This window comes from Dicentrarchus labrax, unplaced genomic scaffold, assembly GCF_905237075.1.
Source record: "Dicentrarchus labrax unplaced genomic scaffold, dlabrax2021, whole genome shotgun sequence".
In the NCBI taxonomy this organism is placed as follows: domain Eukaryota; kingdom Metazoa; phylum Chordata; class Actinopteri; family Moronidae; genus Dicentrarchus; species Dicentrarchus labrax.
The window spans coordinates 15,528,554-15,555,946 of NW_026136706.1; the positions used below are offsets into that span (position 1 = coordinate 15,528,554).

The 27,393-nt window shown below is 40.2% G+C and overlaps 2 protein-coding genes and 1 long non-coding RNA gene across 4 annotated transcripts; 1 reads left to right on the forward strand and 2 right to left on the reverse strand.

Annotated features, from left to right (window-relative positions):
• Positions 1 to 12,579: 12,579 nt before the first annotated feature.
• On the reverse strand, positions 12,580 to 22,527 carry LOC127366039 (uncharacterized). The gene is made up of 2 exons (XR_007885277.1): positions 22,192 to 22,527; positions 12,580 to 12,726 (listed from the first exon to the last, which is right to left on the reverse strand). It is a non-coding gene; the product is annotated as an uncharacterized LOC127366039 (long non-coding RNA).
• Positions 14,827 to 19,817, forward strand: dlx1a (distal-less homeobox 1a). 2 transcript variants are annotated; one of them, XM_051404729.1, is made up of 5 exons: positions 14,827 to 15,593; positions 16,296 to 16,410; positions 16,958 to 17,550; positions 17,848 to 18,047; positions 18,529 to 19,817. In XM_051404729.1, the coding sequence occupies exons 3-5, from the start codon at positions 17,241 to 17,243 to the stop codon at positions 18,778 to 18,780; spliced, it is 762 nt and encodes a 253-aa protein (XP_051260689.1). In that variant the 5' UTR covers positions 14,827 to 15,593; positions 16,296 to 16,410; positions 16,958 to 17,240; the 3' UTR covers positions 18,781 to 19,817. The 2 variants fall into 2 exon arrangements, with proteins under 2 accessions (XP_051260689.1, XP_051260690.1); XM_051404730.1 differs by lacking the exon at positions 14,827 to 15,593 and having other exon boundaries at positions 16,223 to 16,410.
• Positions 22,528 to 24,566: 2,039 nt separating the features above from the next.
• Positions 24,567 to 26,978, reverse strand: dlx2a (distal-less homeobox 2a). Its single transcript, XM_051404767.1, has 3 exons — positions 26,415 to 26,978; positions 25,816 to 26,000; positions 24,567 to 25,683 (listed from the first exon to the last, which is right to left on the reverse strand). Exons 1-3 carry the CDS (start codon positions 26,731 to 26,733, stop codon positions 25,363 to 25,365), a joined length of 825 nt encoding a protein of 274 aa, XP_051260727.1. The 5' UTR covers positions 26,734 to 26,978; the 3' UTR covers positions 24,567 to 25,362.
• Between the last annotated feature and the right edge of the window lie 415 nt (positions 26,979 to 27,393).

Sequence of the window (27,393 nt, forward strand, 5' to 3'; positions counted from 1 at the left end):
GTTGTTATTATTAGTGCTCCGTGCCCCCCGGGCGGGCGGTCCCTAAAGCAGGAGGAACTGCCGGGCTCTGGAGAGGCTCTAGACCTGGAGAACAGCTGTGCGGGTTAGAGGCTGCTGGGGCCCCCACAGTCCCCTGAGAGCACCACTGCACCGGCCCGCCAGGAGGTACAACTGTTTTCTATATACAGACTCACTGCACCACCTCATAACACACTGCTGCACGGCAGGACCGAGGCATTTTACTGGATACACTGTCTATTGTACAGCAGATGAGTTTGATAACAGGAATCTTACAATACAATGCAATAAATGACACTACAGACTTTCAAATTATGACACTGAAAAAATGTTTGTATGCCATTTTATCATGGGATCCATTCCTTGATGATCTTTGCTTCTCAGCTTTTGCCTGTGACCCATTAAAATGAAGCAATGTGTGTTTGGGACCACTAATCAAGTTATTCCCTTACTGTGAAATTAAACATCAACAGTTCAATCACAGTGATTTTTGCTCCTCTGATTGTTTTATTTGAAGGACTTTTAGAGGCCTGAAGAGGTGAAAGTATCCAGTATTTGAAGTCAGTCTTGATGTACTTGGGAACCTTTGTATTAGACCATTGTGTTTATTAGCAGGACGGCTTTATTGTAATATTTACATGATTTTTACATTAGTGTGTTGAAGTACTTCAATTTGATTTACGTAATTAACCAAAAACAAACATTCCTGTCCGTCTTTTTAATCCATTAACAATTTCTCCATTGATCATATCTCCTACTGTGATTAGACTTGCTCTGGTGGGCAGATATACCTGATATTATCCCCGGTTTGGGGTTTGGAATATGGTAAAGCAGTCATCTAGAAACCCTGAACATCAGTAAATTTGATTCAGTCTCATTCACAGGATAGGACGTATATGACTCCTTATAAACTTTACAGTATGCAGCTCAAAACTATACTATACACATAGTTGGTACCTTTTATCATATGATTTGGAAATGCCTTTGTGTAGCTAATGTCTGTCCAGTGTTGTACAATCCTGTCCCCCTCTCTTCATCTGTACTGATTTTAAATGATCTCTCTCAGCTTTTATATTGCTGACTGTATGTCTACATCTCTTCAATTCAAATTTGATCACAAAAAACAACTTCTCCATTGATTTTCCAGATAATTTATTGTGTCACAATATATATTATGATATGAAATCACACACACCACGATAAAGGTTTGTGTCCAAACCCTACAAAGGTTTATTAGTGTTTATTTGAGCCTTCTGATGTTGTAGCAGGTGCTCCTGTCGGTGTGTGAACTACCTAAATTTCTAAATCTATCGTTCTATAAACTGCAATACTTATGTGTTGCAGACATATTTTTTATTTGCGTAAGCCATCAGTTGCTTTGTGAATGAACTGCAGCCAGAGGAAGGTATTTAAAAGCCTACCTTACCTCTCTCTACCATCTTAATTCTGCCTATTCTTGGCAGTTCTGGAGGGGGGCCTTCTAACTGTGTAAATAGCTCTGGAAATTGCATTTGGCCTTTGACTGTCTCTGTAATTGCGAGACTCTTGCAGTATTTTGCTTGGCAGTCTGAGAGGTTAACCCCTGAGGGCTGGAGGCCTGGAGCTCTCCGTCTGACTGGCAGAGGTCTCCTCAAAGCCCCACTTGTTCACCTCCCAGCCCGGGCAGCTTTAAGCCGCTGCTGATCCTCTTCTAGACGAGAGAGAGAGGGAGAGAGTGGGAGGCAGTTGCATTCAGCCATGGCTGAAGCTCTGCAGGATAAAGCCTGGAGTGTTACAGGGCCACACAGACACACTCGGCTCTCCTTGGTTGCACCTGGGCAGTCAGTGGCACTTGTAGTTTTGTCACCTCTTCAAGAGAGCTCCAGCACTAAACTCGGGTTTTGGCCGTAATCAGATTATATGGACGCTGCTGCAGTAGCTGGTCGATCGGTTTCTCCAAAAGCCTTTTCCCTAAATTCCCATGAAAATGTAAATATGGACTGTTCTTGTAGTTAATGATGTGCAGATGGATGCACTTAGTTTGGTTATATTGAATGAGTGTTTGATACATGCACTTAAATATCAATTTAGCAATTTATAAAATGTACCAGTGTTAATTTACAAAAATGCTCATTACAAAACCACAAAATGCTCTTGAAAACACTGAAAATAATGAAGAGAGAGTCTGATTAGGAAAATAATATTCAAACATGGCCAAAAATAATGTCGTGAAATTGATTTAATATTAATTCTGCACATTAATCCTGTGTTTTTGATGGCTTTCACATCCATGACACTGTTGATTTTGAAGTCTTCATCTCAGAAGAATTCAGGGGTCGACTTGGGGACTTGGGCAGAAGGTGCTTTCTAACCTGTCTGCACTGATGGATGATGTTGACGTATGAAATGGTCTGTAAAGATGCAGCCTCTTTTGGAGTCACAGCAGAAACTGTAGAGAAAAGACAACATGTGCAGTTTCCTCCTTGGATTCCCACATTGTTCTCGCCAGCTCTGCTCCCCCTGGGCCTCAAGAACGACTCTCTACACCCCAGACAAAAGTACACAGGCAGAAAAGAAATATCAAGGCACAAAAGCTCTTTATGTAATGCTGTCAAGTTGCATTGATTTTTTTTTTCTCCGTATACTTGACAGACAACATAAAATCGTTGCTTCATGTCATGTCAAGCTGGGCCTCGGAGATCGCATCGGCTCTGCCAGTATCGCTCAATTCTTTGGTAGAAATGTTTCTTGGACGAGGCATTGTGGAGAGATGTTGTCTGTGAGTAATTCATTTGTGTGAACTCTGAACACATTTGTTGCCTTTACACAGCGACACATACAGTACACAAAGAAAGTCAGAGAGTTGTGTCTTACTTTGTGCCCAACTTAACTTGAACTTGACTTAAACTTTGTGTTTCTGTCCACCAGGCAGTGTGTAGCACCGTATCTGAGGCCTGGGTCTGTTTCATCTGTGGATGGATGGATTCAAGGACTGGAGCAGGAATTGGGTGCTGGTTTGTCTCTGGGTTTCTGTGGAGGATCAGCAGCTGTGTAATCAGACCTGGCTCTAACCCTACCTGTCCGGACGTTCCTCCACACCCTCCATCATGTCCATGTGTCACGCACACGCTGATGAACCGCTGGTCGCGTGCAGCCTCTGAGCTGGTTTGACCTGTGGTCTGATTTAGTGAAGATATGCCACAACTACCACCACTGTAGGAACTACCAGAGGATACAGAACATTATTCTCTGCCATTAACATTCATCAGGACTTTAGCTAAACTCCCACTGATTTACTGTTTAACTGTGGCCACTCAAGCTGCGTAATAAATAGATAACAAGATAAAATCACAAAAACACACTTCAGTATAATTTTAAGGCACTTGTAGTTTACTTCAGTATTTCCTTCTTATACTTTTTAACATTTTTAATCCACTGTATTTATCTGACTGTATTCACTGATTATTGTAAATTGCAGATTCAACATTTTCATACAAAACATGAATGATCAACAAATAAAACAAAATGCATAGTTAAAGATTAAACTATACACTAATTTATAAATTTAGCATCACCTGGACTTTATATAATAACTATTAAAATGCACATTAATGCATCAATGATGTCGATCTAGTTAAACGAACAAAGGCAGAGAGCTTATGACAGGCTTCCTGTGATAATAATTTTATAATGCCATCATGTCTTTTTTAGGCAAATTGTTTTTGTCCCAGAAATTTTATATGTATATATATATATATATACATAATGTTTAAATGTAATATTAAAACAACCGCAGAAGCCAACCTACCATCAAAATGTAATTTATTGTTAATTTTAACTAGTTTGTAGTAACAAATGCCCGTTGCTCTGAAGGCCAGTGTATCACACCAAAGCATGTACTCTGCACACGCCGGTCCACTGTGTACTTTGCAGTCTGAGAGAGCAAAATGAGACACTCACACTGTATCTTCAAGCGCGGCAAAGTTAGCAATAACAAATATGCAACATCCAGTGCTGAGAAACATTTCAGGTGACGGAAGGTTTAGGCACCAAACGGCACGCCTTGGTTAGCTTTGGGAAAAGATCCCAGTTTGGGTTAAAATACAAAATGTGACACGGACATGGTTCAACTGCGAGAGTGTGTGTATTTTTGGAGCAATGGCCGTTTGTTTTAGGGATAACGGGCTGTCAGACAAATGGGTTTTCGGTCCAAAAGGACATTTACCAATTTATTGGGGTTTTGGAATAATGGGCTATCGGAACAATGGCACGGCACCCAGTATAGTATGGATGCACAAAGACAGAAATGGCTGCTCACATACAGATCATTTAGGTTAGTTCAAGAAAACCTGGGAAGGGGCCCCCTGGTAGTTCACCTGGTAGAGCTGGTGCCCCATGTACCAACACTGAGTCCCTACTGCAGGTCATCCCCTCCCTCTCTCCCTTTCCTGTCTACCTTGATCCTATGAAATAAAAGCAAAAACTAAAATAAATAAAAACAAATTAACTTATTAACGTATTTTTACATTGTAATATTGCTACTTTTACTCAAGTAAAAGATCTGAGTGTTTCTTCCACCCCTGCTGCGTCTAATAAAGAACCACATTATCTGCTGACATTGTTTGTCTGACGACCGACTTGAACGCGACACAATAGAAGAGGCAGCCAGTGTCAGACATGTGGATGCTCTGTGGTCCCTGTTGAGAACACTAAGCTCTGTATTTGCACTCCTCTTGCTGAGGGTAACAGCCTCTCCAGCCCAGGTTAGGAGTGGGGCTCCCTGCAGCTGCTGTCTCTGAGGCTGATTAGTGCGGTGATGAGCGAATGAGGGCCAGGGGAGCCACGCACACACACTCTGAAAGGGTTAAGCAGCCGGTTAGGGAGGAGACCTGCTCTGTGTCCAGGATGTTGAGTGCTGCAGCGCGATGGTGTGCTGTTACACTGCATGAGGCCTCGGCTCCACTTGGGTTCTGATTGGGCCTGTAAGATCACAGCAAACCCCCCCTCCCCTTCTCTCTGCCAACCCCCTCCTCCCTGAGGGTTTCTCTCTCCACATCCTCCCTGCTGATTATCACCACTGCCAGAGCTGACTCTTGCACTCCAGCTGCTGTCCACACTCTGGCTCTGGGGCTAATTTAACCAGGCTGCATGGAGGGAGAAAACTTTCTCACACGGCCTGAAGAAGCAGAGCTGCTGCACAGCAAAGCTCCTCCCAGGCTTTAGCTTGTTGCCCTCTGCAGAAAACCTACATCAAGCTGCTGCTGCTCACTACAAAAAGAGCCACTCTGCTAACACTACATGCCTTTCTGTCAGGCTTTCCCTAGTGGTGCGTTTAACAATATCCAGAGTTACAAATGATCAGAACAAGGTCACAGTCCTCTTTACTTGGAAGTAGTTCATCACAGCAAAAGAGACAGCGGAACTTGTGTAGCTCTCCGCAGGTGTTTCCTCTGAGCAGAGTCACGGCAGAGTACTGCCTCCACTGCCAAAGGGTGACTCTCAATATGGAGTTCAACCCTTAAGCTTCTAATATAAAACACACATGCAATATCTCAGTGGCTACTGTATATCAAAGCATTGTGCGCTTCCATCACAATACAACCACGAATAACAGAGGTGAATGATGCTTGAGTTTGGGAGGATTGATGCGTTAACGACTTCTTTTTCCCAAGAAAGATGACTGAGGCTGGAAAGCGAGTTTGAATTTCTTCTCCCTGAATTGCTATTTCTGCACTAGGGTTTCTCAAGTTATTGTTATTTGATATAAGCAAAGGCTGAATAATTCACACAAACATTGTCATAAGAAGGAGCTGCAAAAAAAAAAAAACATCTATTTGACTTTGTGAGGCTGTGAGGGAGAAAAATATAGTAATTGACCAGTCGAAGAAGTGACTTTGGAGCAGGACAAAAGAGGTGGATCGCAAAGAAGACAGGAATCACAATGAAGTGTGATTCTGACAAAATTTTGAATTTAAAATGTAGCTTGTAGAAAGTGTTCACTTATTCTGAAACTGGCTGGTTAGATCTATAATTAATATCTAAATTACAGATTTAGATAAAAAAAATACAGTTTAAAATCATTGTGGAAAATGTTGTGGTTTACATTTGTGTTTAATTCTGTGTGACAGTTACCAATTCAAACAATATGCACACTATAAACATTAGGTCTATCCTCTGCCCTGGCAAATATCCATAAGCCACTTGGACACATGCCAACGCCTCTCGGAGTTAAGCCTTGTCTTACTTATGAGTCTGTGCCAAAGCAGCATTATGTGAGTGTTGATGGGGAGAGTCCTCTGTCAGGCTGCAGGGCTCCGGTGTCTCTCTGCCAGGCCGCCCTAGGTTGCACAATTGGACAGAGAGGGTAAGACGCTGCTCCACAATCCCAGTGCCGCCCCCCCTCCCCCTTGCCCTGCCCTGCCATGTTAAATGGGAGCATTGTGACTGCAGACCTGCTCTCATCTTCATGTACACTTTCTTTTTTTCTCCTTCTCCCAGTACATAATGACCCCAGACTATGTGACGACAGGCATTGTATCCGACTGGGCCGACCACATAGAAATTACAGATGAGGATCTGATTCAGAGGCAGCTGCAGGTCTTTTTCTGCTGTCACTGGGTCCAGACATGTTTAAGGTGTACGGGTATACGATTGTGCATGTGTGCATATGTGTATCTGTTGTATGTGTGTTTGTTTTAATGTTTATTAAATCACTTTTTTACATTATGATTCTGTGTCATGTTGTTGCAAACAGCACGCCAGGTGGTAACAATTGATTAAATCAAATTTCTGCCCAGAGCAAGAATTCAATTATGGTATTAGACCTGTAATCTGATGCATTCATGCCCTCGTGTGAAGAACTCTGTCATAATGATATATCTATAATATGAATCCCTGTAATTTAACTTATTTATGTAATTTTAGACATGTTAGGAGGTGGATCACATGTGAGATTTTCACAAGGTGCAGTGGTTTGAATGAAGGTGAATATTTTCTAAGCAGGTGGTCATATTTATTAAGATTGAAATCATTCAGATAGACGGTTCAGAAAAAGAAAATCATACTTTTTATGTTTCTTCTTCACAGAAATTTCTCTCTGTCAGTCTTTGCAGTGAACAATGCAGCGACACTACACCTGACAGGTATTTAATCTCTTGTAACCATTTTATCTGGGAATTCCCCTCTCTTTCAATTATGAAGTGCAATTGAGAAATCAAACCCAGGAGCACTGTTCGTTGGCAGAAGAGTTATGATAAGATCCACTTTATTTTCATTGAACTAAAACGCTTTGGGAACTCACACAGTGAACACACAACCTTTGTGTACGACGAGATTGGTCCTGCAACATTTCCATAAAGAAATAGATGATGTTTGTCTTTTTTCTCTTTATATGATGATGAAAAACAATACAGATTACAGAGGGGCAGGGTACACGTGGGTTTTTTTAAGTGTGTTTTTGTAACAGAAATACTTGTGTATGAAAATGTTGAATCATTTGAAAACATGTTCAATATCTGTTGTTATAAAGGAGTTTTTACACCTTTAATGTGACTGTAGAAGTATCATAGAAACAGTTTTTTTTAATTCATATTTTGCTAAATAATTTCCACATTTTGCAGCTAATGTACGAGTATGAACTGAACCGTTTGTACCAGCTTTGGTGGTTCTGCTGCGAAGTAAAACTGACCACAAAGATAGCATCTTAGGTCTCAGAAGGCAATTAAAAAGAAATTAACTCAATTTTGTGTTGTCTGCTTTTTTCCCGTGTTTATTTTGAGAAAGGTTTCTTGGAAACTCCCACTTTTTAATTGCACCAAATGCTTATTTTTGACTCTTTTTTTTCTGCCTTTTCCACTGGTCTGCAAAATGCTACAGATGCTATCAACAATGATGTCAGTGTGGCTATTTCTGCCTTATACACAAACACATATACACTGATCTGGTGCGTGTATAAATAATTCACATAGGTCAGGCTTTGATCCTCTGATACAGCCTCTCGGATTGCCAGTGGTGGCAGGAAAACCAGTAGATTGAAAATGAGGAATGCATCAAGGGGTGTGCTGTTTACTTGTAGCGCAGGCAGCTGGTTAGCCACCCCTCTGCCGTTTTACACCCCCCTCCCTCGCTTTTCAATTCCAGCCAGACCCCAGGCTCGGCTACTAACTGGGGGCTGGAATATTGTGCACTGGGGATCAATGCGGCCCTGAGTGAAATGTCAACTGTGGCCCTGCGATGTGTCAGGCTGTGAGGGAGTTGTAATGGCTATTGATCCACTGTGCGCTTAATGCAGAGCTGCCCCGCCACGATGTGAGCCAGCTGCAGCAGAAAGATATATGTATGAGATGAGCTAAAACTGAGAAAATAGAAAAGAAAGAGCCCACAGTTTTGTCCCCCTCCTTACATCCCTCCCTCTCTGGCTGCAGATTGATCTTCCTCTTCCTGCTGATTCTAACTGGGGTCTGTCATTATCTTACTCTGTCATTAGGGGCTCCATTGACAGCCTTGGCCTGTCTGTGTCACTCTATTGAGACAGCAACACTTTTCCCATGCAGTGTTCCCTACATTTATTAAAATCTCTGACAGCCTTGTCTTAGCTTTCTCCATAGATGGCTGAGCTTCAGGCAGCAGTGCAGCAGTGTAATTGGAAGACGAGGCTCTCTGTCCCTGGCTAGTAATATCTGTGAGGTACAGCTGTAGGTCAGACTGGTTTATATCAGACTGCTTGCTATGAAGAACAAAATCAGACCACCTCTGCCTGAGGGTCTGTGTCTGTGCCAGCATAGACTCTACATTTATGACTATATCTGTGAACCACCTGTGTAAGAGCAGTTTTCATGCATCAGTTTTTGGGTAAAAATAATATTTCCAAACAAGGGACAGTATACAAATTACTAGACAAGGGAGGGTCAGAAAAAAGGGAGGCTTGTGTATTTTTTCTTTTTGCTGAAAGTGTTTGTTAGGGGGTGTTTCACCTTTATTTGATAGGACTGCTTAAGATAGACAGGAAAGACTAAACCTCGGTACATGGGGCGCTTGCAGCTCTACCAGGGTGCTCCCTAATTAAACCTTAATATGTTAAAGGAGCAATAATAATCACCAAATCACACATTATAAGTAGAATTAACTATTGGTAAAGTCCTGGTAAACAGTAAAATGGTGCGTCCTGTTAACTGAACATTACAGCTTTTAAATGAACTGTTATTATCGCTGCTGTTGAAAGTTATGTCAGATGAGGTTGTAGCCTGATATAGAATAAATTAAATCAAATATGGGTTGAGAAAAATAACCCTCCCCTCTTCTCTCCAATGAAGTCAGATTTCCCCGCCTACATCAAAGAGAAAAAATACATGACCTTTCATGCGGTCCCTTACTATTGTCGAGGTAAACAAACCTGTTTGGAAAATTAAAATTTAATATCACAACAGCTGCTACAACTCAAAGAATTACTGTAGATTTAAGGAGCCAATTTTGTTTCAGTTTCCAAATAATAATAAATATTATGCCAGATTTCAATGTGAAACAAACTGAAAACAGAAAATGAAAGAGCTCCGAAAGAAGTAACCTAAACAGGTTTATTCTTACAGTCTTTACATAACCTACATTTCTGATCATATGATTATTGTTTTGTTGTATTCTCTACACCCTGGGCTATTACTGTAGGGACTTGACAACTTGAAAACATTTCTGGAGGCTGTCAGGAAGTGCACAGTGGGGTGCACTGTATCGAGATTGGTGGTTTGTGGGTATGTGTGTGTGTGTATTTGTGTGCTGCTACACAAAAAGCAACGCTGAGTATAGGCTGGTGGTGGGACCAAGCTGCTTCTCCGTGTTACAGGAGCCACAATCAGGTAGGACCAGGGGGTCTCTGGCTGTCTTGGCCCCCGTAACACACGAGGCTGCTCAATGGGACGGAAGTTATTGGGGGGTTGGAGTGAAACTGATGACATGGTGTGTGACAGAGACTCATCATTTGAGCGTGATACAAGTATTTGAGCTGCAAGGCTGTAATGTTGCTCGGCTTGTCTGGAAAGATTTATTCCAGATTGCAGGGCCTGAGGGGTCAGTGGCCCTACATGTGGGAGGCTTTTCTGGAAAAAAAAAAGCAGCTTTTGGGAAGGGGGGGTTGGACATAGTGATTCAACATGCAAGAATCAGTCGGTGGAGGGGGAGAAAAGAAAAATGATTAGTCTACATATCTAATATCTCTCTATTTATAGACCAGTGCTGAACATTTTAATGATAGTTTTCCCAAAACACAAAGCCTGGAGCTCTCTCACAAAACATGGTGAAGAGTTAATTCAGTATTTGCTTTCATGCAGATGTGTATATGTTGGAAACTTCCTAGAATACAATGAATTTCTGTCTCCACACAACTTGAATTTACGGCCTCGCTCCTGCTTGACGGAAAAGGAGCTTTTATTTATTTTTTATTTTTTTTCCAGGGAGGAAAGAAGAAATGTTTAATCCAACACCCACTGTGAAACGAAAAAGTAATGCATATCTCACTATCTCGCCTGTCTCCCAGCGAGATGAAATTGAAATTTTAATGCATTTCAGAGTTTTTCCCCCCGAATGGAGAAGCTGATAGACACAGGGATGTCATATTTACAGTATGAACACCCATGGTTTAATGCACTCCATAATACTGCCATCTCCAAGTTCTCCTGAACAAAACATGTTCTGCTCTTGAACATAAAGGAAAGGCAAAGAACAAAATTATTCCTCAAGCTTTCTATCAAGCTTCTGCATTCATGGCAAAGTCTAAAGGGCATGTCAGTCCTCCTGCCTCTGAGAGAGGTAATTATCCTTTTCCTGTCAGAGAACAACAAATGATAGCCAACTATGGGGGTGCATTTTCAGGAGCTGAAATTTGTCAGTTGGAAGGAGAAGGAGGTTTAATTTTCTGGCAGCTGCATATCTACTTTTATCATGTTTTTTTCAATGGTCATTTGTTACATGTTTTTTTCTATTCACATGAGCTTGCACATGGGGTAGTGCTGTTTTTTTTTTTTTTGTCTGTGAGCTTCTGAGGGTGTATTTATGTGCCCTGCATTAACATACCTATTTATAGTCCTGCACTTTCTTACAGTCATCTTTTTTTTTCTGTTGTGACCATTTCACAGATTATATATTGTCCAAGTAATTTCCCTTTCAGCATCTGTGTTTTTTACCTTTCAGAGAAAGCAGTGAATGGAGGGAAAATTATCACAATTACTCATATAATTGAGCCGTCTTTGTAGCAAGTGCAGCTTCAGTAGCCCTTTTTTTCCATCAGCCAAAATGGTTTCATTATATGGGTTTTTCATATTCCCTGACACAGGGCTCTGCTGAGGGCCTGGCGCGTGGATGAGATGCAGGATGAACAGAGCGAATCATTAAGGTCACAGTAGGAATAATTATCCCAGCTATGGAAAGAGCATCAGCCTTTATTCTCCCCCAGCACAAATGCAATGTCCACGGCTTAGAACTTTGTTACAAATGGAGTTTCCACCTTCCACTTATACAAAGAAGAGAGGGGGAGAGCAAGACTTGTATCAACATGACAATTTTCCATCATTAAGACTAATGACAGGCACAGACTGTGGGGATCAAGGGGAGCACAAAAAAGAGAGGCACATTCAGGTGTTGGCTGAGTGCTGACCTCCTTCCTGTCTTTGTTGGAGACTTAACTCTTAACAAAAACTAAAAAGGGGGTTTCAGACTAAAGGCGCAGTGGCAGCTGAACGTCAAGCAGCCCAGCTCTCCATGGGCAAATGACTTAATTGGTAAATTTGCATGTTTTCCATTTGCAGGGAAATTAATTCAATAAGACCTACATGTAAAGATAATCAATCGTTGTTTTAGTGTTGGTGAAATAATTCCCCAGCGTATATGTTACAGTGATTTTTATTCCCTCAGTCCAACTTTCTCACATCCCTACACGACTGAGAGTTTATTAAATTTCAATTATCCTTAAAATTGATTATCTGGTTAGTTGACGATTTGATTCCCAGATCTTCACTTAACAGGTGAGATATTGTAACATGTAGCAAGTATGAAGCGTCAATGTGACACTAGTTTCTTTTACAGTTTAGCTGAATTAAGTAAAAGCCATATTTTTCCAAGTCCTTTCTCCCCAGCCTTCACTCAGGTAATTGGTCATTTTGCAGCCAATTTCGGGCAGGTTGGATGCTTGCTGCCATGGCCTGACCCCTGCTGCTGCTGTAATGGGGACAGCATTTCTACCAGTTCACTGGGGGCTTTTCCACACAGCTTTTCTGAGGAGAGAGCTGCTCTGAACACTGAAGGCAGAAAAGGAGTTGAAATATGACTTCTCAGCTCTGCAGTGACCAAGATGCAAGTCCTATTATAGATGTGTTAATTATACGGTCCTTCTTTTCATCCGCACAAGAATTATTTGCAGCTCAAGAGAGTTTCATTTGCTGCAAATAAAAGAGTTGCTAAGGTTCAGAATTTCCCATTTAGGGATCTGCTTGCATTTGCAGTAAGTTACAAAATGAAAATGTACGAAGGAGGAAAACATGCCGGATAAAAAACAACACAAACATAAAAAAATAAAAAAGTACAAATACATCATTAGTATTGAATTAAATGCCACATTAACTGGCCTTTTATTTATATTATTGTCTGTCGTCTATAGAGCAACAAGTCCAGTTTGGAGTCCCAGGAGCGTTTGGTCAGTACTTCCCAAACTGATGTGATACAGTTTCCTCACAGAGTCATCAGTGCCTGTAAACACACAAAACAATCATTATTATCCTGCAGACAATTTTACAAACAATCAACACAGCTCCATTGTTTCATTCTTTAATTGCTATAGAAAAAATTTAAAATATTTTGGCTGTCAGTAAAGGAAATTATTCAACTTTTTAGTGTGTGTTAAAAGTGTAATATGTGATCCAAATATATATATAAAAAAAGAGAAGCCCAGACGCCATCATTTAAAACAGGACCAAACAGACTGACCTTTTAATGAAATTAATGCAGAGTTATTAATGTTTCCAGGTGTTTATAAACACCCAAAGTCAATTATTGTCTAATGAGAGACAAATAAATGTTTTTAATTTAGAAGTCAAATCATCTGAATAAACCTTTAATTTATATGGGCATTTAAAAAATAAAAAACATCATTCATTTTTATTATAATTTAATTCCAGGGACCATAAAGTGTGACCTTACTGGCTGGTAATGAAATCAAATATTAAAATCTGATTATCACACAAAAGTAAACAAGCCAATGTGTTTTTTGTTTTAACACATTAAATTATTGTGAGTACATTTGGTTTTGATTGTTATATAATGTTAAATATTTTTTATTCTTCTCTATTTTATGAAAACTATAAAAAAAAAAACTTATAATATAATTTCATTTTCTCCATGTATCCTCCTGACCCTTATGATAATGCAATCAATTAACCAATATAACAATCTTCTTTCTCAGATGTTACGATTCATTATCTGTTTGCATGCAACTCAGTAAACAAAATCAATTCATATTTTGATGCCACATTGAACATGAAAATAGACATTGAATTTAGTTAATTGTAGTGCATCTAGTTTGCGTTCATTGACGCTGCAAATTACAGGATGGCAGCGAGCAGCAAAGCCAGAGAGGAAGCAGAACAAAAGGCAATTTCACTTGTTTGATCCACTGTCCTTTAAAACGTGAAATAAAACCTTAATATAGTGTGACATTTCTGCTGGAAGTCACTCACTAAATCCCATTTGCATGTGTAGCTCAGGTGATGATAATAATGTCTATAATGGGCAGTTTCAGAAATGGTGAGCTCATGTAAAAAAAAAAAAGAGAGAAAGAAAAGAGACATCAGTGTGAGAACAATTTGTTTTTGTTGTGAATTAGTATATTTGAGAGGCATCATGTTATTGAGTACATGCATCTAAGTGACAGCTTATAAAAGTTGTAGAAATGTATTATAATTTAAAAAAAAGGCTTTTCTTCTTTTGCATTTGCAGATACAAAATGATCAAATATCATCATAAATGATCAAATCTAAAGCTTGAAAATAAAAACCAAATCTAATAAAATAGACACATATACACCTGCGTGATGTGCAAGCTGCGTTTTGTCTCCTTTATAAGGAAAGGGAAACACACACACAAAAAAAACCTCACAGTTGCCTGCACCTCCAATGACAATAATTAATCACTGCTCACATGCAGAGTCTGCAGGGTGCACATGGAGCTGTGCCTTCACACAGCATGGACACACAGTTTACCAACGCACCGCGGTCGGGATAATATTTAGTGGCTGTGAAAATGTGGGTTGGCATGGCAGTTGAGGAGGGCTTTCTACCACCGGACTGAAATGAAGTCTGTGACATCTTGGCCCGTTTACCCCTCCAACCCCCCCACCACCACCACCTCCCCTCCTCTTTCTGTCTCTCCACCTCTGCACTAACCCTCAGGTGAAGAGCAGCAGGTGTTAAAACACCCTCAGCCACAGAGCTACTCACTCCTAATGAGCCCTGCCTCCGCGCTCCATCCATGCATGGAGGACTTTATTTTTAGTGTGGCTAGTTAGAGCCCTGCTGCCATGCTTCAGGAAGGACCGCTGCTGGCCTGCGCTGCCCTCCTGCCAGCGAGCCAGGAGTCAAATAATAAATTAAAGTGGTAATATTATCACGCGCCTGCTCATCCTAATGACACCGAGAATGGCTTGAGAAACCCCCCCCCAATAAATAGTTAATCCTTTAAGTTGCAAGCAAATCAACACTTTGTAAATGATTGATTTTGCAGAAGGCATCAATAAAATGAATATGATTTATGCAGCATAAGTCTGTTCAGCCCTAAATCACATTTACTTCAACAAAAAGCCTGTAATTATTAGGCCCTATTGCCACTATTAGTCGTACACTCGTGGTATTATTTTACAATTTTCTGCAAATTCTGCCTCTATTCTGTTAATGGTTTTGCTCACAGCCGCGTGCCAGTTTGCAGATACTATAATCGTGGGAAAATAATGACAGTTATCAGTCGCACCCACCAAGTACCCATAAAAATCTGTCCTCTGTTCTGGAAGATGATAATTATTGGTTGTACTACCATTATCATTGTCGTTGTTGATAGAGGAAATCTTGAAGCATTTTTCGAAAGTAATTCCAGAGAAATCACTTCAAATTGGCCTATTTTAGGGGGGACAAGGGACCAGCTTTCGTTATAGCCTAATATTGCACAGAAATCTTTAAATTCAGGCATCCGCAGCCGCCTGGCACACTGTGGCACACGTGCCGTGATGTCAGCGCCTGCATTTTGATAACACATTTTGCAACTTGCTAGTTCTGTTTTGAGTTCAATTATGTAATTACACTGATAATCACAGTGACGGAATTTAACTGCCTTTAATTTGTTATTCAGGTGGAGACGGAGGGACTGCGGATGGAGCAGCCGGGCTGTGTCTCTGCACCGCACAGACACCAGAACAAGAGCTGCAGCCTGCAAATGAATACTAAAAAAATGAAGACCTGCTGGATACTTTCTCCTGCTTCTTCTTCTTTCACCAAGTGCACCCTGCGGAGGCTCTCTGACCTCGGATGGCGCCGATTTATCTGCTTCTTTTCCGTCACATGATTTTTAAAGTAAGTGGTCAGCTGCTGATTGAAATTAAGATTTTTTTTAAATATATATATATAAATCTGGATAAACTCTGCTTACAGGCTGCAGCAGTGGTCCTGTTTCAGCTTTGAGATGAGGAGGTCTAAACCTGCAGCACAAGAAGAAAAAAAAATGTCTCCTATGTTTAGTCAGTCGTCAGTTCAATTAAATCAAATGTCCATGGATAATTATTCTTGTTAGGCTGTGGGAGGCGGGCCGCTCCCCCATCCTCACTCATAGATTCATGCTAATCAAAGGTGCCAGTGTTTAACAAAACTGTGACCATTAATTGATTGCGATAGAAGGCGCGTAAAGTCGTTTGGAAAGCATTTAAATGTGATAAGAAAATAGGCCCGTGTGCCTTCATGGCTGTGTTATACAACAGGCGATAGCTGGCTTGGGGGGGGGGAATATCCATCCGAGCAAGAAAATATAACCAACAATTTCCCAGGATTATGTTTCTGTATTGTGTTTTTATTTTATTTATTGTGAAAGAATCCATCATTAAAACTGTTGCCTTATCGAAGTCGTTTAAAATGGGCTATATGTATATATATAGAAGCTCTGTCTCCATTGTAGATGTATATAATATATCTCACTTTGATTTAATTCCACATTAAGCTCGTTCATTTAAATACTTTTTATTTGCCATTTTGTAGACTGCGATGTTATTGTGTGTTTTTCAGGTGTTATAAAACATCATTAGGGCCTGTACCTGAACCAACAAGCCTCGTTTGACACCAGAGCAGGACTGTTTGATCGTCCCACTGCTGCCAGGTGTAACTGAGACCTCAAGCCACTGTAAGTGTTAAATACATGACTAATTACAGACCTACTTATGAAAATTGAACGGTAGTGTTATGCTAATACACCTTTCTCCAGATAGATCAGGAGCTTCAATTAAAATAAAAGAAAAATCTAAAAAATGCTGTAATCAAACTGGCCAGCAGGAAAGAGCAGTTTTAACGAGGTTGGAAATATTATTTAACGTTATTAAGTGACGTTTAGACGGATATATGACAACCGGTACGTTTAACACAGTGAGACAAACCTGATTTTACTATGTTATCGAGAGCTGTGCCAATATAAATGACCATGTTTCAGTAAATGCTACAGTTTCTGGACAGTGCGGATCAGAAAAAAGATGTCATCACCTTATATGTTGATTGAATATGATCAATATTTATCTAAAATTGAAGTTATATTTTAATGGATTTTAAATAATAATAATAATAATACATATTATAATAATAATAATAACAATAATACAAATAATAATAATAATATAGTGAATCTTGACGTGTCAAGAGGAAATATTAGGTTTTGTGGTTTTCCTTGACTTTATCAGGTTCTTCGGACCCAGCCCCAGCGTCGCCAATCGGCTTCCCTCTTGGAGAGAGTGGACCAATCAGCGACAGTCTTTGATGAATATTCATGAGTCCGAGATTCAAACCTTTGAGCGAGTTTGTCTTGGTCCACAGCATCATACCTGGGACTTTTCACAGGCACAAACTACATTTTCTTATGAATGGAAAGAGAAAAAATCAGTTCGGCTTAAATTGGGACTCATCCTTCACTGAGATCATAGAAGGAAAACAACAAAAGCAGGACAAGGGGAACCGCAAGAAGAGATGACAATGACTACAATTCCAGAAAGTCTTAATAGCCCTGCCTCAGGAAAAACCGTTTTCATGGAGTTTGGACCCCCGAGTCAACAAATGTCGCCTTCCTCCATGTCTCACGGACACTATCCCATGCACTGTTTACATTCTGCAGGTCATACGCAGCACGACAGCTACAGTCCAGCCTCGTCGTTCCCCAGATCTTTGGGTTATCCATACGTAAACTCCGTCGGCAGCCATTCCACCAGTCCATATCTCAGCACAGTACAGACCTACCAAAACAGCTCGGCGCTCACACAGACGCGGTTAGAGGATGCAGGTAAGTGTGCAACAGCATCTTTGGATCTTAAATATATCGACTTTCTGTGTTTGGCATGGCTTTCTACTGTATACAGTCCCCGCTGCATCGAAAAGGCGACCCAGATGTTGGAATTAGGCTTGGTAATTATTTAGGCTATTGCGTAACGCTATAAACAATGTATGCAATTAAGGGTAATTATACCTAAAGTACAGCCTGTAAAACTTGCGCTGGAGTATTCATAGCTGCGCAGCACTGTTGGCTACAACTGCCTCCTCATTTTTTTTTTTTTTTCTTGCTCTTTTCTGTCTCCCTCAGCGCCAGAAGCAGAGAAAAACACAGTGGTCGAAGGCGGAGAGGTGCGATTCAACGGGAAAGGGAAGAAGATTAGAAAACCAAGGACTATCTATTCGAGTTTACAACTTCAAGCTCTGAACAGGAGATTTCAACAAACTCAATATTTGGCGTTACCGGAGAGAGCTGAGCTGGCAGCGTCGCTTGGTCTCACCCAGACACAGGCAAGTCCCTGAAACCCCCTCACACATAGCTTCACTCTGCAGCAGCACCACTGGACATTCACACATTTTCAATGTCATTTTTATTCCACAGCATACATTATTATTATTATTATTATTATTATTATTATTATTATTATTATTATTATTAGTATTATTAGTATTGTCGTCGTCGTCGTTGTTGTTGTTGTTATTTAGGCTGCACTTCATATGGAAACAACATTCATCAAACAATAACATCATGTTCAATGTTTTTTTTTATTTGAATATTATTTGCTGTCATTTATGTTTTATTATCAATTACATCTTAATACGATAATATCATAAAGGAAAGCAGGATATTAATATTTTATTATTTTCCTTTGTATGATTAAACCTCCTGCGTGCGTAAAACGTGCGTAATTATTTCAAAACTGTCCTTTAGTCTTCTCTTCAACTTTATATTCCTACTTTCTAATCCTGATGACTTCCTTTGTCTCTCCAGGTGAAGATCTGGTTTCAGAATAAAAGGTCTAAATTCAAGAAACTGATGAAGCAAGGCGGTGGCACAATTGACGCCAATGCTTTGGCCACTGGCCGCGGACTGTCGAGCGGTTCTCCCTCGGTGGCACCTGTCTGGAGCTCGCCGACCACCGTGAAGACTTCAGTGGGGACAACCGGATCTTACATTCCCAGCTACACCTCATGGTATCCAACCACACACCAAGAGTCTATGCAACAGTCACAGCTCATGTGAACAGAGACCTCAGCCCTCGACTCTGCCATGGCTCGTGTATCAGGATGTTGAAGGGGGCCTGTAGCCGCTCAGCGCGGTCTAGCACTGATAACACACAACAACAAGAACCCCGGAGTGAGTCTGCTGCCGCATGCCGCCAGCTGACACAGTGGCCTCCTCATACCGGATGACGGCAAGCAAGGGATTGAAAGACTGAGAAGGCACGCAATGCGCCCAAGGGCAACAAGTCCATGACAGTCAGCGGAAACCGTCGACAAATGGATCCTTTTATTGGCTGCTGTTTATCACTTTTGTGTCAGTTCCTATTATTATTATTATTTTTTTTTTAAATCATATTTGTGTGAGTTATTCTGTTTATAAGAAAACACGTGTTTGTTTACACCAGATGTCGGGCCCAAGGTGATGATGACCTAAAAATCAATCTGCATTCATTAACAGTTAATGGTCGATTAGGCCATAGGGGTGTCTCTTTAACCAAATAATAACGATTCATAAATCCCACTAGCAACCATCAGGCCATTATGCCTACAGTACATTCAACCGGAGCATATTGTGCGAAGCCTCAACTTGCTACTATGTTTATATGTGTTTGTTATTTAAGTTAAATTATTCAGATGAGTTGTTTTCTTTCTGTTGAGGTCGGTGTGTGTTCACTTTGTAAGTGTGTTTGAAATAACAACACTGTGTTGTTAATGCTGCACTAACGCAAGCAAAGCTTTTCTATGCCGTGCCCCCCGATGTTATGTGAAAAATGTAAAAGGCCTGACAATTCTGCTGCTTTAGAAAAAAAAAATATCCCGAGGGTGAGCAGCTCATTTTGTCACTGTATTTTGTACATAATTTTCAGATTTGTTTTTGTGCTGTACTGGATACGCTGTGAAACAGGGTTTTAGGCTTTCTGTATTCGTCGAGATGTGTTTAGTCAACATAGAAAATATTTAGTTTTGTATTGATCACTTTAATTTATTTATCTGTTTCTGAAGTTTATGTACAGAATGTGCAAAGTTTCAAAAGCAGTAAAATAATGATTTAAATTATGTCAAGAAAGGTGTCTGATTCAACCTCTCTCCATCCCTCCCTCCCTCCCTCCCTCTCACCTCCTCTCCTGTGGAAAGAAAGGCTTCAGCATGGTGCACGTTTAATGTGAGCTGACACAAAGCAGTATCATGTTGGTTATTGTAGCAGACACCACGTGAGTACGTTTGTGTTGAGCTGCAAAAAAAGGCTCGTCATTTAGATTTATGGTCGTGTTGTAGCATTTAGCCTACACGGGGTTTGTGCCGCATTGCTCACGTGGTTGCAGATGTTTTCAAACCTCTGGAGTGACCCCATAACCTGAAATCTGATGGTGCATCTTAAAACAAAAAATAAGAGTCTCTATGTGCAAGCTACACGGAAAGATATGTACATGTGGTTCACATAAATTTTTACACTTTAAATGGAGAATACTATAATAAAAGGGGAACATAGATTAGAGAACCGCTGGGGATCCTTTGTCCGATATGAGCTGCATCATTCATATGATTGTGATTTAACCGTCGGCGGTGCGGGAGACCTCGATTCATTCAACAACATCGCTTATTTCTTTTCAGCTTTCTTCTTAAAGATAATCTTCCTTCTATTTGTCTTCCGACAATCCCCATTTCCCGCCGTCAATGGAAGAGATCAATTGTGTGTGTGTTAAGTGAATAATTGCGCAAGAGGCAGGTGCTGCAAAAAAAGACTGGATGAGCAAACGGGACACAAGGCGGATTAGAGATCAGTGCAAGTGGAAAAATCAAAGTTTTTTCTTTTATCTCACTCAAGATGATTTTAAAAAGAAACTACACTTGCCCTTGAGACAGGAATTATATGTCCATTCAAAGAATATTAAAATTGCTGGTTATGCTACTAAAATAATAATAATAAAATAGAAGAATATGAAGAGAAAGAAACAATATTAAAAAAAAAAAATTCTGACTTGTTAATGTTTTGTGCCTGAGAGGAAAATAATGAAAAAAAGAAATTAATTGTAAACGCGCGACTTGTATCTCTCCTCCAGCTGCCTATATAGGTTATATATATAGATATGTATATATATATCTCTATATATATAGATATATATACAGGTTTTATTCAATTATAATGACACATTTTATAAAAATTGTACAAAGTGGCCAATATGAGTCCATAATGAATCATAACTTAATCTATAATTTATTTAATGTTTGTTAAAAATCAGACCATCATAATGGTTTATTATTACTATTATTGTTGTTGTTGTTGTTGTTGTTGTTGTTGTTTAATGAATACTGACGCCGTTTTATACTTATAGGCCAATAGTGCCACGCTTTAAACTATCTTAAAGCTTCGGAGGAACTAAAAAGAAAAATAATCTCTGTCCTAGTTCATCTACACTGTCTGCTCCTTGTAACATCCTCTCCGCTCTGTCTCCAATGTTATTTTAATACATAAAACTCAGAACATATGCCATCCTTTGTGAACAAGCCTACATAAGTAGAACAGGGCTATGTATATTTCGATACCATTAAGAAATAATATGAATTGTGCTGCTGCTGCTGCTGCTGCTGCTGTAGCGAACATAAATCTGCCTACCTAGCCCCTAGAAAAGGCGCAGCTGCACATCCAAGAGGGTCAGTGTTATTTCGCTGTATTCTCCCCTTGATTATACAAGCTGAGCCCATCAAACCCAGCATAATTACAGTAATTTCGCCCTTATTTATTCTAATGCAGTTTCCTATCTCTGAGGTAATTATGAGCATTTTTTTTTCCCCGCAAGGAGGATCTTTCTGCGCTGACAAAAGAGATAGTGCTCTGAAAGAAATTTGCTGCTGCAATAGAGAGAGAGAAAAAAAAGCGAAATAGGTGAGCTGCCATTTCGTCACTGTTCCCTTAGACTTAGCCTATGTATAAGGCTGGCAAATTGCTTGCAGGTGTACATCACCGAGTTGTCAATGCGAAGAGGCTTCAAAATTAGCAAAGCACAATGTAAGAGTAATGAGAGCAGCGACTGAATTAAAGGGGAACTTGTGTCTCCCATTCCTTACATTTCCTCTCGGTGTGAACAGATTTTCAGCTATATGACTTTTTTCTAGCTCTTTGGTTGCTTTTTTCTTTTATTTCTTTTATTTTAACTAAAGTTACAGGGTAAAAAAAAAAAAAAAAAGATCTTTACTCTTAAGGAACCTGTCTTTGAAAATAGTTTTATAAAATCATCAAAGAATCAGCAGCATTCACCGATTTGACTGAGAATAAAAATAAATAAATATTGCAGGCGTGGAAATAAAAAAAGAAATTGATAATTGTGCCTGCACCGAGAATCAACTCATATTTCCTGTTTTTTTAATGATCTCAAATGCACTTTTTTCTTTTTAAACGAATATTTGAGAAATAAAGTTTTTTAATACGCACCTATCGGCTTGAAAAGGAAGAGGCGAGCTCCCTCATAGGATCTCCAGACATCAGCATGGAGGCAGATGAAGCAGCAGCAGCAGCAGCAGCATCCTGCAGCACAGACACACAAAAGATGAGCGCTTAAATCCCACAAAATGTGTCCCATGTGTTGGTCTAAGCTTATTGCAGCAGAGTTCAGAATATGACTGAAAATGTCTGCTTTATTTCCCTCTCTTTATAGCTGATGGGGGAAAAAATGTAGATTATTAGCATAAATGTTTACTCCTCATTACGCTGATGACATTGTGCACTCGAGATCTTGGTAATCTTTGGGGGAAATTATGAGTAATTTTTTAAAATTTAAAGCAGCAGTTACCATGCAATTCAGGCTAATTCTGCGTAGGCTCCACACGGATATAATTATCGTTGAGTCAAGATGTTAGGCTAAAAACTATGCATTGATATTCCCATTTATCATGTACATAGGACTTTGACAATGTTGATGCTTGAAATAGCAGGAAATTGTCTTGTGTAAAAAATAACACCCCATATTAGGACATCTAAAATTGCGAAGAATTATATAGTAATTACAGGCTTTCAGATTTGAAAGCCAGAATGCTCAAACCAGAGCAAATGCGGATGAAATAACAGATCAGGGTATAAATTAGGAAAGGGGGTATGGCATTTACAAGTTGCCTAGAGAAATGCAAAAGTATACAGCACAGTAGCTCTGGAGAAACAGTAAACATTTCGGAAATCCCTTTATTCTATGTTATTTTGTATTGGAAAGAAATCGATAAAATAGTGCCTATATGAGTATTATATTCATTAATATGTAGGCTACAGCTGGTTAAGGCCTATAAGGCAGAAGTGAATATCTAGGAGAAATACAGGATAATATTGTGTAATTTCAGCCCATAGTGCAGTGATCATACATGCACTTACACTCTCTGGGCATTACAAATTGAATCAAATGGCCCCACACAAAAGGTATGGGCCCGGATCCATGCAGATGTGATGTGTTGGTTTTTTTTTTTTTTTTTTTGCAGCATGCATGGGATCTGCTCCTGTCAGCTCCAGGGAGGAGGCTCCATCATGGAGATACAGCAAGCAACCGCTGACAAGCTACAGTCCTAATTATGTACAAGGAAACGATCCCACTTTATGGCCCGTGGTCGTTTGAAGGGAAGCGTGTGGGATAGACAGTGATGATCATGAATGAGAACTAAGTGATGTGACTGTGTATTAATAATAAGCCCCCCCCTTCTATCTATCTATCTATCTATCTATCTATCTATCTATCTATCTATCTATCTATCTATCTATCTATCTATCTATCTATCTATATTGTCAAAATAACCCTTAATAAGAGACCTAAATTAAACTGAAATCAAATAGGCCTTCCTGGCTGCAGCACATTTTTACTTTTTCTGGACGTGTGCCTCTGTTTTCCATGTAGCCTGCAGGCCTTACATGAGCCAAGTAAATAATGTAGGTCAATCTGCTCGTCTTCGGAGATCAGAGACTTTACTTGTGAGACGTGAGAAATGTTTCCATGATGTTGTAGCTCCAGGCTGTCTTGGACCTAGTTCCTCTCTTTTTCTCTTGTTAGGCTGAGTTCATAAAACGTCTGGAAAGCAGCTCTCCGACTCCACAGAGTCTGAGCTTGTGCTCATTCATACCCACCCTCATCTTCCCCTCTCGCATGCCAAGGCGTGTTTGTTGTGTTGCCTCCTTCCTCCTCCTCCTCCTCCTCCTCCTCCCTCCACCGAGCCTGAGCCCCGGGCCTCTGAGTCTCCCTCTGCCCGCCTGAATGAGAACCCCGGTTCGGCTAATCGCCCGCTGACGGAGCCGGATAAAATCATTATTAACCCGAGACTGCTGAGGAATTTGTTGAAGCTTGTCCACACTTGTGAAAGCACCTTAATGTCTTTGTAATCGCAAAACAACATATTATTAGATAAGAAATAGCTTTTAATGATCGGCTAACGTTAGCCTTAAAGTCCAACTGTGGAGCTAACACGGTTGCTAAGCAACACATCAATAAGCTATCAATAAGCTAGGCTAGGCTATTAATTTGTTAGCTACAGGTGTGCGTTTAAAAGAGAGTTTTAGCCTTTTACAGCAACAATACAGGTAAATATAGTTTAAATAAATCACTGTAACATGTTTGTGTCAGTCTGGACCCATTAACATATCGTAGGAGTTTTCTTAGCTTAGTCAATTTGTAATAGCATTTAACAGCTAAGCTATGTTGACGTCTTGTAGCTAATGTTAAATAAAGATTCATTGTTTGCTTTAAAACATGTTATTAGACTCACTGCAACACAAGTAAGGACACAAATTCTCCTCATGCACTCATAAATGGTTGTTAGGAAGAAAAAAGAGAAATGTATATCCACAGAAAACATTTTATTTAAATAACGTCTGGCCATATATGGAGCACTGCTAAAATAAATAAGACAAAAATACAATTAAATGTGATACAGGTAAATCAGAGGGAAGGACAATCAGTAGCTTACGGTGGATAATTAATGGATTTGCACCAATAGCATTAAAAAAAGAGTCAAAGCAACATGAGCTATCAAAATAATAATAATAATAAAAAAAAAAAGATGTGGCAAAATATTTACAAACGTGGATTCAGACACTTACCCCCCAAGTTTATTCAAATCAACTAATGCCATGAGGAATGGATGAAGGTAAGCTGTTTTTTTTTTTTTTTTATCACAACAAAATGAGGTCATATTGAAAAAGGCACGATACAGTTAACTTGTGCTACATTTGTGACAGGTTGTCCTGCGATTCATGTTTTATTTGCAGGAATGGCAAAAAAAGTGACGTCCGCGTAAAAGTATAGGCTTGTGCCAGGCTGTGATTGCTTTGGGTAATAGTGGTTCATTCATCCCTCGACATAAACAAAATAAATAAATACAAAAATAACTGTAGAAATCTGTGTCTACCATTTTGCCAGCGCGAAAACTGGCAAGGTCCATGAACCTGTCTGGCTCCATTAACTTCTCCTAGATGCTTTTTTTTTTTTTTTTGCGTGTAAAGTTCGCATGGCGCACACACGAGGTCTGTAAAATCAAGGTATTGGCATTTGTCTGTTGTTGTTTTTTTTTTGTTTGTTTGTTTGTTTTCACCAGTATCGTCCGATTTAAACCCGATGTTTGTTTGTTTTGTTATTCAGAATATCGTCCCAGCGCTTATGGCGGAGTTGTGGTGGTGCTGGACCAGAGGAGGCTGCAGATGCGTCGCAGAGTTCGTGGTTGAGTACCAGGAGTAGTTTGCCAAAAAGGATGAAGGCGTGTTGGGAGGGCTGCTGCTCTGAGGTAAACTGGAGTTGACACTGTTCATTCTTTGAGTCTGTGGAAAGTCCCAGGCAGTAACTGGCGGAGACGTGCAGGGGGGAGATTCACTGGAAGCAACATGTTGCTCTGGGGGGATTTCTCCACTTTTCCATAACTTCTTGAACTTGGAGCGGCGGTTTTGAAACCAGATTTTGACCTGAGAAATAAACGGATACAAGCAGAAAATTGATTAGCCATATATTTCCCGGCTCAAATCCCCATTTGACAGTTTTTAAATTTATTTTCAGTGTTAGACACACATTGGATATTTGACAGTGTATGAACCCACCTGTGTTTGTGTAAGGCCCAGCGAGGCTGCCAGCTCGGCCCGTTCTGGTAGAGCCAAATACTGCGTCTTTTGAAACCTCCGTTGAAGTGCAGCCAGTTGGAAGCTGGAATAAATGGTTCGAGGTTTTCTGACCTTCTTTGGTTTTCCATTTACCATCCGGATTTCTGGCTCGCTCTCTTCTTTCTCTGAGGGAACATTCAAATGTTATTGACGTTATGCGTGAAGGACACGACCATTTGTGTGGTTGCATTGAGATATTACGCATTTAGTTTTTAGTTTTTTCATAAATACGTGTACACCTAATGATTCATTTGATTTTTATCATATTGTAATATTATAATACCGAGAAATTAGAAATAGTCAAAGCTTGCTTGAGAGTTGTGTTTGAAAATAAAATAATTGAATAGTCACTATCAATGTTGTGTGCGCATCTGTGCTGTGTGTGTCTAATAATTTCTGACCACATAAGTCAAATATGTGTTGTGCATGATTCAGCTTGTTGAATTTTTATGCCATAAGCAAGTTTTGAAATTGGTCCCAAACAAATGCATTAACTAAATTTAAATGTATTAAAAATAACAATAGAGGAGCTTTCTTACCTGTATCGGCTGGAGTAGGAGAAGGGTTGGAGCCGTAGGAGCTGTATGCACCATAAGATGAGTTGAAACCGAGGTCGTATGACTTTGCGTTGTATGGCACAGTGCTCGTGGCGCTGCCGTGGTACTGGTAAGAGCCGAGTTGGCCAAATGGAGACCCTGCGCAGTGGCCGGGCTGTTGGCTGTTGTAATAGCTGCTGTCCGTCGCCGTGGACACTGGTAGAGTCGGGGACTCCTGCGATTTGTGCAAGCTGTGGTAACTGCTTGAGGTAATCTGGTTAGAATGCATATCAGTATTTAAGTTCTCAAAAACCCCGGTCATCTTCGAGCTGGAGCGCAGCAATCTCGTAACCTATGCGCAAAGAACACCAAAATTGCGAAGCTGCAAGCTGAAAAAACGACTCAAATCTTGGACTGATGACACCTTTCCGTGAATCGAAACGCATCCCCGTGTAAACTGTGGCAAAATCAGCGGAAGGTGTGTCACTCTCGCAGTGGCCTGTGATTATCTGCTACGGTCGGTGGTGGGAGCGCATTTATGAGAGAGTGAGAGGGAGAGCTACTGTGTCTGAGGCAACCAATGAGTAAGGGCTTCAAGACTGACTACTCCCCACCGCGTCCACCCTCCATTATTTGTTCAGGTCTGTCTGTCCCGGGTGTCTGCAGAGAGTTTTCCATCAAAGCATCTCAAAAGAATCAGAGAAAGGTACCGTGACCAACAGGCCCACTGCTCTTGATCCCATAACACACTCTGGAGTAATTCATCAATGTGCGCATATATCTGGAAGATATAACGTGACTCAACAACATATGGAGAACATGTACTACACATCAAAGGGCACCATTAAATTGGCTGTTAGTCGTCTTCATTTTAATTTTACGCATGTCAATATATCAGATTTATATCCATTTTCAGCACATTGTAGTAGCTTTGGTGGAACTGCGGGACTTTTTTTTATGTACTTCTTGTTTACATTTTGGT

Excerpts from the sequence above, each read along its gene's own strand:
- dlx1a (XM_051404729.1), top strand. The coding sequence starts at position 17,241 with ATGACAATGACTACAATTCCAGAAAGTCTTAATAGCCCTGCCTCAGGA. Across the intron at positions 17,551-17,847 it reads GACGCGGTTAGAGGATGCAG|CGCCAGAAGCAGAGAAAAAC; the intron begins GTAAGTGTGCAA and ends TGTCTCCCTCAG. Across the intron at positions 18,048-18,528 it reads TTGGTCTCACCCAGACACAG|GTGAAGATCTGGTTTCAGAA; the intron begins GCAAGTCCCTGA and ends TTGTCTCTCCAG.
- dlx2a (XM_051404767.1), bottom strand. The coding sequence starts at position 26,733 with ATGACCGGGGTTTTTGAGAACTTAAATACTGATATGCATTCTAACCAG. Across the intron at positions 26,001-26,414 it reads TCCTACTCCAGCCGATACAG|AGAAAGAAGAGAGCGAGCCA; the intron begins GTAAGAAAGCTC and ends ATGTTCCCTCAG. Across the intron at positions 25,684-25,815 it reads TGGGCCTTACACAAACACAG|GTCAAAATCTGGTTTCAAAA; the intron begins GTGGGTTCATAC and ends TTTATTTCTCAG.